General features: G+C 48.6%; 2 protein-coding genes across 2 annotated transcripts in view; both read right to left on the reverse strand.

Annotated features, from left to right (window-relative positions):
- The window catches only part of LOC129844343 (transcription factor MafG-like), a 101,723-nt gene that overhangs the window by 55,232 nt on the left and 35,191 nt on the right, over positions 1-11,300 (reverse strand). The gene's annotated exons all lie outside the window — the stretch shown is intronic.
- LOC129844342 (myeloid-associated differentiation marker-like protein 2) lies at positions 2,612-5,854 on the reverse strand. Its single transcript, XM_055912650.1, has 2 exons — positions 5,339-5,854; positions 2,612-5,092 (listed from the first exon to the last, which is right to left on the reverse strand). The coding sequence occupies exons 1-2, from the start codon at positions 5,620-5,622 to the stop codon at positions 4,459-4,461; spliced, it is 918 nt and encodes a 305-aa protein (XP_055768625.1). The 5' UTR covers positions 5,623-5,854; the 3' UTR covers positions 2,612-4,458.

The following is an 11,300-nucleotide window of genomic DNA, read 5'->3' on the forward strand; positions in this document are numbered from 1 at the left end:
GGCAGGAGGGAGAGCAGAATGGAGAGAGAGAGATGAAGGGAGAAGAGGGGGAGAAGAGGGCAGGAGGGAGCACAGAATGGAGAGAGAGAGAGATGGAGGGAGGAGAGGGGGAGAAGAGGGCAGGAGGGAGCACAGAATGGAGAGAGAGAGATGAAGGGAGAAGAGGGGGAGAAGCGGGCAGGAGGGAGCACAGAATGGAGAGAGAGAGATGAAGGGAGAAGAGGGGGAGAAGAGGGCAGGAGGGAGAGCAGAATGGAGAGAGAGAGATGAAGGGAGAAGAGGGGGAGAAGAGGGCAGGAGGGAGCCCAGAATGGAGAGAGAGAGAGATGGAGGGAGGAGAGGAGGAGAAGAGGTTAGGAGGGAGTGCAGAATGGCGAGAGAGAGAGATGGAAGGAGGAGAGGGGGAGAAGGGGGAGAAGAGGGCACAAGCCACAAGATGTTCTGTGAAATGTAAATTTCTCAGTCTATGGTTCCTGTTCCACCATAGGGCTATCTCTCTCCCTGCACGGTGAAATTACAAATGGTGGCCGCCGGATTAAAAACTACAACACAAAAGAGAGAGACAGCCAACAGGTTGTGTAATACTTGTCATTCAGAGCATAGCCATGTTAGAAAGGTCTTGTGCAATCTGGTATCCTTGGGACGTCCCTACCATTGAAGTTGACATTTAAAATGGTTAAAAAGGTTAAGAGTAGGTTTAGGGTTTGGTTACGGTTAAGGTTAGGGTAAGGGTAGGGGTTAAGGTTAGGGTAAGGGTAGGGTTTAGGGTTTAGGGTTTGGTTAAGGTTAAGGTTAGGGTTTAGGGTAGGGACATCACCAATGATCCCTGATAGCACTGACCATGTAAGAAAGTCCTTGTGTTCGTCAGTTGTCCCTTTGATGTTTTTAACCATAGATTTCCACTATGTGCAACAAAGGTGCCTAGGCTTTAGGTCAGCAGACAAACACAGTCTTGTAGCACACAGAGGGCAGATCTGGGTTTGGAACGCCGGTTGGTCAGTGATACAGGCCTAATAATAAACTCACAACCAATCACCATGCAGTGCTGAGTGACTGACAGTGAGTGACATCATCAATGTGGGCCCAGGGGCCGTGACAGATTTGTCATGACAACGAGCCAGCTTGCGTCCCTAATGTTACCCTATCCTGGTCAAAAGAAGTGCACTAAATAGGGAATAGGGTCCCATTTAGGCTGCAGCCCCAGTATGAATACATACTCTCTATAGTCCCTCTGGCAGGAGAGGCAGGAACCTCATGATGGTTAGGATGGACACCTGTCTACACAGATCACTCTGTGTGTGTGTGTGTGTGTGTGTGTGTGTGTGTGTGTGTGTGTGTGTGTGTGTGTGTGTGTGTGTGTGTGTGTGTGTGTGTGTGTGTGTGTGTGTGTGTGTGTGTGTGTGTGTGTGTGTGTGATGGGCGGATTTGATCTCTTTGGACTGCTAACCTGAGTCCCCCCAAACCCCCCACCCTCCCTTACCTCATCCCCCTCTCTCCCTCCATCCATCTTCAAACTCCATCTGTCTGTAGTAGATTCCATCGCAGAAGGAGGTGAGCAGGAGAACGCACAGAGAGAGAGCCGAGCGAAGCAACAGCGGAGGAAAGGGAGAGGGGGCGTAGAAGAGAGGGGGAGGAAGAGGAGAGAGGGGCGAGAGGGAGAAGGGGGGTAGAGGAGAGGGAGAGGGAGAAGGGGGTTAGAGAAGAGGGAGAAGGGGGGGTAGAGGAGAGGGAGAGGAAGAGGAGAGTGGGGCGAGAGGGAGAAGGGGGGGTAGAGGAGAGGGAGAGGAAGAGGAGAGAGGGGCGAGAGGGAAAAGGGGGGGTAGAGGAGAGAGAGAGGGAGAAGGGGGGGTAGAGAAGAAGGAGAAGGGGGGGTAGAGGAGAGGGAGAGGAAGAGGAGAGTGGGGCGAGAGGGAGAAGGGGGAGTAGAGGAGAGGGAGAGGGAGAAGGGAGGGTAGAGAAGAGGGAGAAGGGGGGTAGAGGAGAGGGAGAGGAAGAGGAGAGAGGGGCGAGAGGGAGAAGGGGGGGTAGAGGAGAGGGAGAGGAAGAGGAGAGAGGGGTGAGAGGGAGAAGGGGTGGGGGGTAGAGGAGAGGGAGAAGGGGGGGTAGAGGAGAGGGAGAGGAAGAGGAGAGAGGGGCGAGAGGGAGAAGGGGTGGGGGGTAGAGGAGAGGGAGAAGGGGGGGTAGAGGAGAGGGAGAGGAATAGGAGAGAGGGGCGAGAGGGAGAAGGGGGGGGTAGAGGAGAGGGAGAACAGACAGAAAAAAGATTATCTTCACCACAGAGTGTTTGTGCACTGTTTGAGGCTGTTATCACACACACACACACACACACACACACACACACACACACACACACACACACACACACACACACACACACACACACACACACACACACACACACACCACACACATACACACACACACATACACACCACAGACATACACACACACACCACACACATACACACATACACACCACACACACACACACCACACACATACACACCACACACACACACCACACACACACGTTTAGTACTGTACAATACAAGATATCTACAAAGTCTTAGAGTGATGGTATCAATCCCAAATTATATAACTTTATTTATAGCTGCAAAATCAACACAAAGATGTATCACAAAAATCCTGGATTTTTCCATGTTAATCCATTTATCATTTATTCAATTTACAAAACTTGATAATATAACTTCTTAATAGCACTCACTTTAAGACACAAGCAAATAAACAGACAGTATTCTGACACAACACAACACAACACAACACAACGGAACACAACACAACACAACACAACACAACACAACACAACACAACGGAACTGCAAACTGGGTTCTGAAATCATCATGGAGATGGTCGGTAGGGTGTTTATGGGATTGATAACTTCCTGTCGTGCCTGACAACGGGACTAAGACACCCTGAGCCTAGATTAGACACTGCAGAAGAGGAGGATGAGACACAGTTAGCTGAGGAGAGGAGGAAGAAAGGAGAGGAGGAAGAAGAGAAGAGAAGAGAGGAGCGGAGAGGAGAGGAGAGGAGAGGAGAGGAGAGGAGAGGAGAGGAAAGGAAAGGAAAGGAAAAGAGGAGAGGAGAGGAGAGGAGAGGAGAGGAGAGGAGGAAGAAAGGAGAGGAGGAAGAAAGGAGGAGAGGAGGAAGAAAGGAGAGGAGAAGAGGAAGAAAGGAGAGGAGGAAAAGAGAGGAGGAAAGGAGATGAGATGAGGAAAAAAGGAGAGGAGAGACAGAGAGACAGAGAGAGAGAGGGAGACAGAGAGACAGAGAGAGAGAGGGAGAGAGAGCGAGAGAGAGAGAGAGACAGAGAGAGACAGAGAGAGGGTGGGGGACTCAATGTAAATGTGCAGACCCCAGTGAGAGTGTGCTGAGCTGGTCAGATTCCATGCTGTTCCTCTCCTTCTGGTTCTGCTGACAGAGAAGCCCCAACCAGCTGGCTGCTACGGAGGCCACACTCTCCCCTCACACCCCAGGGAGAGAGGGGGCGTTCTGGGGGTAGAGGGGCAGGGGAGGTGGCTGGTACTGGGGAAAGGGAGAGTGGAGTGTGTCATGGGTTGGAGAAGTAGAGCTACTCTCTCCCATTTTCCACCCCAGATAGAGTGGTGGTAGTCTGGGCTGGAGGGGCAGGGAGTTGGGGAGGAGGACAGCATAATAGGGGTTTAGCTAGAGATGCCAATGATGTGGTCTGGTAGGGTCTGTCAGGCTAGTCAGAGGAGGGGAGAAGGAGAGGAGAGGGATTGTGTTAGTCAGTGATGTCATGTTTAGTGATATCATCCATCCCCCATCATATCTAGAGGGGTGTGAGAGAGGTCAGTTACTGGGGTAGAGTGTCACCATAATGGGGTGTCGTAGCAGGGCTAGCTGGCTGTTATGGGCATAAAGACTGAATACTTTATATCTCAATGGTTACATGGTTGTGAGATATAAGCTCTTCATTAAAAGAGGGTGACACATTCATACAAGTAGGTGATGTACACTCAATCAAAAGCCTTAATGGCCATGTACTGTTATAATCTCCACCCGGCACAGCCAGAAGAGGACTGACCTCTCAGAGTCTGGTTCCTCTCTAGGTTTCTTCCTAGGTTCCTGCCTTTCTAGGGAGTTTTTCCTAGCCACCGTGCTTCTCCATCTGCATGGCTTGCTGTTTGGGGTTTTAGGCTGGGTTTCTGTACAAGCACTTTGTGACATCTGCTGAAGTAAAAATGGCTTTATAAATACATTTGATTGATTGATTGATGAATAGTCGACGTCCCTTACTCTCTGACTCAGTAGTTAGCTCTACCTACTCATCCTATTCTACACCTCACCAGTGGTTGGTGGTGGAAGACAAAGCATATTGTCTTTGTGTGAATGTTCACTTCTGGGTGTACAATAAAGTTTTATCCCATTCTATTCTGTTCCGTATCATTCGGTTCCGCTTTGTTCCGTTCTGTTCTACACCCGTGGTTGCTGGGTTACGAAACGTATCCGTTGTGAGTACACCAGGTCGGCGACGTACAGCGCCAGGTTGACCACGCTAAACACCGCCACGACCACCTTACTATCCCACGGACACCGGCCCCGCGGGCATGACGACGGGCGCTCTGGCGATCCGTACTTCCTGTCGAAGCAGAACACGGGCCAGACGACGGAGGCGCTGAGGTAGAGAAGAACCGCTAAGAGCGTGTAAACAACAACAAACCGGTCGAACGGTAACTTCAAACACCCGGTGCGACCGGACACGGTCAATATAACCACAACGGTCGTCATGGCGAAACAGACGGCGTAGACGACCACGCAGTAAATCATCGCTACGTGACGAGAATACTCGGTCCCGTTCGCCAGCGCTCCGAAGATAATGCACGCCACGAAGCCCTGGACGACCTTGAGGAGGCCGGAGACGGTTGCCATGTAGCCCACGACCCGGCCTGGTTTGGCCCGCGAGAGGATCACCTCGGCGCCGTAGGCCAGGGAGCCGGCGATGGAGCAGACAGTGACGGCGATGCGGAAGTTCCGGACCTCACAGCCTGCGTAGGGGCACTCTGCTCTGACAAAGTAGACTGGGTAAACCACCGAGGCTGTCACATACCTGGAGGAAGAGGAGAGGAGAAGGAGAGGAGAGGGATTGTGTTAGTCAGCGATGTCATGTTTAGTGATGTCATGTTAGTGATGTCACGGTTAGTCAGTGTAGTCATGGTTAGTCTGTGAAAGGCTATCCCATGTCTACTTCATGACATAATAATGTATGTCTAACACTTGTTTGTCTCATTTTGATGATGTTATGCATACATGATGACGTGTAACGGTGATTATGGTGATGTGATGTCATACGTACATGAGGGTCGCCAGGGCGGCGAATGCCACCGTCAGGTTATCCCAGGAGACCGGCAGACAGGCGTGGAGACGGGTGGCGTCCAGGAAGAACACCACCGTCGTCATGCCGAAGCACGCGCACCACACCGCCATGCAGAACACGCCGTACGACCCGCCGCTGTAGCCCGCACTGTGGCTCACCATGGCGACCACCGAGCAGCTCAGGGCCAGCTGGGAGAGGCGGGCGGCACCAAGCGAGGAGAAGACCGCCGCCTTGTTGAGGTACTGACCCCCCTGAGGGTTCATAGTCAGGAGTCAGGGTTCAGAGGTCAGGGTTCAGAGATCTGGGGTCAGACGTCAAGGGTTAGAGGTCAGAGGTGAGAGTTTGTGGGGTAAGGGGGTGTCTGTCCTATACAGGAGTAGGATGAAGGGGAAAACGTGACAACACAAAGCAAGTCTTGAATGTATCGACTCATGAACCAGGTGTGTTTGTCCGTGAGCGTGCGTGCGTGGTTGCTTCTCGCTCTGCTGTTTCTGCCGGGACGCTAGGGACTCTGGGTATTTTCTGGGTCTCTATTTATGTGTCGGTGACTCAGGGTATGTCACAAAGAAAACAGGCCAAAACGCAGCCGTCCCTCGTGGGTGAAACGCTCTCTGGATCACACGTGTATAGAGAGGCTTGGACTGAACCACTGTGCACACACACACACACGTGTACAGAGAGGCTTGGACTGAACCACTGTGCACAAACACATCTAAAGGACACTTTCTTGAGTAGGCAGAATATCTTCTTGAGTCCATATATTTCTTGTGTCGTTAAATATATATTTCTTCAGTCCTCTGATATATATTTGAATCCTTAGAAGATCGACACATAATATATGTATTTCTTGAGTCTTTGAATAGTGGACATTCATAAAATCCAGTATTTACATCCAACTGCTGAATTCAAAAGAGCCGACCAACATTTTCCTCTTTTGAGGACACTGTCAGTCTCTGTCTTTTGAGGACACTGTCAGTCTCTGTCAGAGCTTTTCTTCTCTTGGACGGAACAGTACAGTATAAATTCTCATCTGTGAGTTACCTTTGGGTTATCATAATTTTGTCATAATTCCAGTATGTAATATCATGTAATAATCCAATATATTCCGGTTCAGTCACCTTGTTTGTCTTCCGATGGTCAAACTTGAAGTCCTTAGGTCCACGATCACACTTTGGCTCTCTGTGTGTCTGTCTGTTGCAGTACACACTCTCACTGACACAACCAAGCCATGTGGCCCAAAAACCACCTCTCTCTCTATCTCTCTCTCCCTCTCTCTCTCTCTTTCTGAGGAGACAGGGAGGTGGTCAGTCAGTCAGTCAGTCAGAGAAAGTTATTTAAATACAAGGGTTGGGCCGATGGATGTGTGTGTGAGGGGGGTATGTGTGTGTGTGTGTGTGTGTGTGTGTGGTAAAGCATGCAGACACGTTCCAGACTCCAAGGAATGGAGAGAGATGACCAAGCTCGCTATTAATAGAGAGACACATTCTACAAAGACATGAGGAGAGAAAGAGAGACAGAGAGAGAGAGAGAGACAGAGAGAGACAGAGAGAGAGAGAGAGACCGAGCGAGAGAGCGACAGAGAGAGAGAGAGAGAGGGGGGGAGACAGAGAGAGACTCAGTGAGCATAGCCTTGCTATTGAGAAAGGCCGCCGTAGGCAGACATGGCTTTAAAGAGAAGACAGGCTATGTGCACACTGCCCACAAAATGAGGTGGAAACCGAGCTGCACTTCCTAACCTCCTGCCCAATGTATGACCATATTAGAGACACATATTTCCCTCAGATCACACAGATCCACAAAGAATTCGAAAACAAATCCAATTTTGATAAACTCCCATATCTACTGGGTGAAATTCCACAGTGTGCCATCACAGCAGCAAGATTTGTGACCTGTTGCCACAAGAAAAGGACAACCAGTGAAGAACAAACACCATTGTAAATACAACCCATATTTATGCTTACTTATTTTAACTTGTGTGCTTTAACCATTTGTACATTGTTACAACACTGTATATATTTAATATGACACTTGTAATGTCTTTATTGTTTTGAAACTTCTGTATGTGTAATGTTTACTGTTAATTCGTTTTGTTTGTTTCACTTTTGTGTATTGTCTACCTCACTTGCTTTGGCAATGTTAATACATGAATATTGTTACTTTTTATTTGTAGGTATTCTAATGACTGATCCCCAGCTTGATATCGGCCTATCCATTATTACTATCCATTATTACTATTCATGATTACTATTCATTATTACTACTCATTATTACTATCCATTATTACTATTCATTATTACTATCCATTATTACTATCCATTAGTACTATCCATTAGTACTATCCATTATTACTATTCATTATTACTATTCATGATTACTATTCATTATTACTACTCATTATTACTATCCATTATTACTATTCATGATCACTATTCATTATTACTACTCATTATTACTATCCCTTAGTACTATTCATTATTACTACTCATTATTACTATCCATTATTACTATTCATTATTACTATTCATGATTACTATTCATTATTACTATTCATTATTACTATCCATTATTACTATTCATTATTACTACTCATTATTACTATCCCTTAGTACTATTCATTATTACTATTCATTATTACTATTCATTATTACTATTCATTATTACTATCCCGTAGTACTATTCATTATTACTATTCATTATTACTATCCCTTAGTACTATTCATTATTACTACTCATTATTACTATCCATTATTACTATTCATTATTACTATTCATTATTGCTACTCATTATTACTATTTATTATTACTATCCATTTCCCAGCCTCCCCACTTCCACCTGACCAGAGGGATTGTGTTAAATGCTGAAGACACATTTCAGTTGAATGCATTCAGTTGTACAACTGACTAGGTATCCCCCTTTCCAATTCCCTTGTTCATTGTGATAGAAGAGCGCATGTGCTCTCTAACCTGGTATAACAGCCTAGCCTGACGTCTCACACTAACTTCTTCCACTGCTCTGTCGTTCGCTACAGAAGAAACTAACGTCCGTTGGCGTGGCGTAGCAAGGAGTCTGGGTAGCCAGGGATCTAACAAGCAGCATGGACCATGATATTGAGCCTATATAGGAACGAGGAAGGCAGAAAGACAGTGAAACGTGAATTACATATCCTCTCATTCACTGGTAAACACTGCCACCTAGAGGAGATCAGTCTAACTGTAGTCACGTTGTAATCATGTCCCAAATGGAACCATACTCCTATGTACTGTAGGGCGCTACTTTTGACCAGAGCCCTATGAAACCCTGTGACTGTCTGTCCAAGGAGGTTTCTACTGAGTGAACCCCATCGTGACAACAGCTCTTCCCTCTCATGAAAGGGAAGGTGTGTTTGTGTGTGTGTGTGTGTGTGTGTGTGTGTGTGTGTGTGTGTGTGTGTGTGTGTGTGTGTGTGTGTGTGTGTGTGTGTGTGTGTGTGTGTGTGTGTGTGTGTATGTGTGTGTGTGTGTCAGAGAATGTGTTGAGGCTGGAGTAGTTTGGACAGTGGAATGGGGTTTCCTTTGGAAAAAAACTCATCCCTTTACCCCCTAGTAGACTGGCTGACTAGCCCAGTAGACTGCCTGACTAGCCCAGTAGACTGACTGACTAGTCCAGTAGACTGACTGACTAGTCCAGTAGACTGCCTGACTAGCCCAGTAGACTGTGACTAGTCCAGTAGACTGACTGACTAGCCCAGTAGACTGTGACTAGTCCAGTAGACTGACTGACTAGCCCAGTAGACTGACTGACTAGCCCAGTAGACTGACTGACTAGCCCAGTAGACTGACTGACTAGCCCAGTAGACTGCTTGACTAGCCCAGTAGACTGATTGACTAGCCCAGTAGACTGCTTGACTAGCCCAGTAGACTGATTGACTAGCCCAGTAGACTGCTTGACTAGCCCAGTAGACTGAAAGACTAGCCCAGTAGACTAGCCCAGTAGACTGCCTGACTAGCCCAGTAGACTGCCTGACTAGCCCAGTAGACTGACTGACTAGCCCAGTAGACTAGCCCAGTAACTGACTGACTAGCCCAGTAGACTGACTGACTAGCCCAGTAGACTGACTGACTAGCCCAGTAGACTAGCCCAGTAGACTGACTGACTAGCCCAGTAGACTAGCCCAGTAACTGACTGACTAGCCCAGTAGACTGACTGACTAGCCCAGTAGACTGACTGACTAGCCCAGTAGACTAGCCCAGTAGACTGCCTGACTAGCCTAGTAGACTGACTGACTAGCCCAGTAGACTGCCTGACTAGCCCAGTATACTGACTGACTAGCCCAGTAGACTGACTACCTAGCCCAGTAGACTGCCTGACTAGCCCAGTAGACTGCCTGACTAGCCCAGTATACTGACTGACTAGCCCAGTAGACTGACTGACTAGCCCAGTAGACTGACTGACTAGCCCAGTAGATTGCCTGACTAGCTCAGTAGACTGTGACTAGTCCAGTAGACTGACTGACTAGCCCAGTAGACTGCCCCTCCTTCAGAAACAACAGGTCCGACATGGTTAGTTGTTATTCACCTCCCTGTGAAAGGTCCTATCTGGGGCCTGTTCATTAGACACCAAACAGAAGAAAATGGACTGAAACAAGGAGGGACTTCCTGGACTTGCCCAATAAGACATTCATTTGAGTTAATCGGTTGAAGAGCATTTAAAAACATGGTCCGTTGCCCTAATGAACAAGACCAGTACAGGTGTTTGAAGCAGAAGCAGGCCAGACAGGAAGGGTTTCCTCGCAGGGGTTTCCTCCAGGAACTCACAGCAGCATGTTCTATACCTGGAACATACCATAACAGGGTCGTATTCACTAGGAAGCAAATAGGCAGAAACAGGGAGTAAGGACCTGAACTTGTCCAATAAGAAACGCATGTTTTCATTTTCTGTTGCAAAACATCTTGCTAGAGTGTGCACTAATGAATGTGACCCAGGGTCATACATGTACCGAACGCTATTTTAGGTGTTTGAAGTTAATCCAACCTGAACAGGAGGGCTCTGGGACACGTGACCCTCTGAAATACCCCCAATCATCCTACTGAAAAAACACTCCTCCCACCTGAATACCACTCGCCCTCCACAGCAGGTGTGTACAGACTGCAGACCTCCTAACCCTGCGCCTCCCCCTTCTCTCCTCCACACCCCTCCCCTGTTCTCTCACCCTCCTCCTCCTCCTCTCCTCCACACCTCTCCCCTGTTCTCTCACCCTCCTCCTCCTCCTTCTCTCCTCCACACCCCTCCCCTGTTCTCTCACCCTCCTCCTCCTTCTCTCCTCCATACCTCTCCCCTGTTCTCTCACCCCTCCTCCTCTCCTCCACACCTCTCCCCTGTTCTCTCACCCCTCCTCCTCCTTCTCTCCTCCACACCTCTCCCTGTTCTCTCACCCCTCCTCCTCCTCCTTCTCTCCTCCACACCTCTCCCCTGTTCTCTCACCCCTCCTCCTCCTTCTCTCCTCCACACCTCTCCCCTGTTCTCTCACCCCTCCTCCTCCTTCTCTCCTCCACACCCCTCCCCTGTTCTCTCACCCCTCCTCCTTCTCTCCTCTACACCTCTCCCCTGTTCTCTCACCCCTCCTCCTCCTTCTCTCCTCCATTAAAGACTGAGAGCAGTTGGAAGTAATTAGGACTCATTGGGGTGTGTGTGTGTGTGTGTAACGGATGTGAAATGGCTAGCTAGTTAGCGGGTACGTGCTAATAGCGTTTCAATCAGTTACGACACTTGCTCTGAAACCTAGAAGTAGTGGTTCCCCTTGCTCTGCAAGGGCCGCGGCCTTTGTGGAGCGATGGGTAACGAAGCTTCGTGGGTAACTGTTGTTGATGTGTGCAGAAGGTCCCTGGTTCGCGCGAGGGGACGGTCTAAAGTTATACTGTTAGATTGATGCTGTTGACCCGGATCACTGGTTGCTGCGGAAAA

This window comes from Salvelinus fontinalis, unplaced genomic scaffold (genome assembly GCF_029448725.1).
Source record: "Salvelinus fontinalis isolate EN_2023a unplaced genomic scaffold, ASM2944872v1 scaffold_0196, whole genome shotgun sequence".
NCBI lineage: Eukaryota > Metazoa > Chordata > Actinopteri > Salmoniformes > Salmonidae > Salvelinus > Salvelinus fontinalis.

Coding starts and splice junctions, on each gene's coding strand:
- LOC129844342 (XM_055912650.1), bottom strand. CDS start 5,622: ATGAACCCTCAGGGGGGTCAGTACCTCAACAAGGCGGCGGTCTTCTCC. Junction 5,093..5,338: donor GCCGCCCTGGCGACCCTCAT/GTACGTATGACA, acceptor CTCTTCCTCCAG/GTATGTGACAGCCTCGGTGG.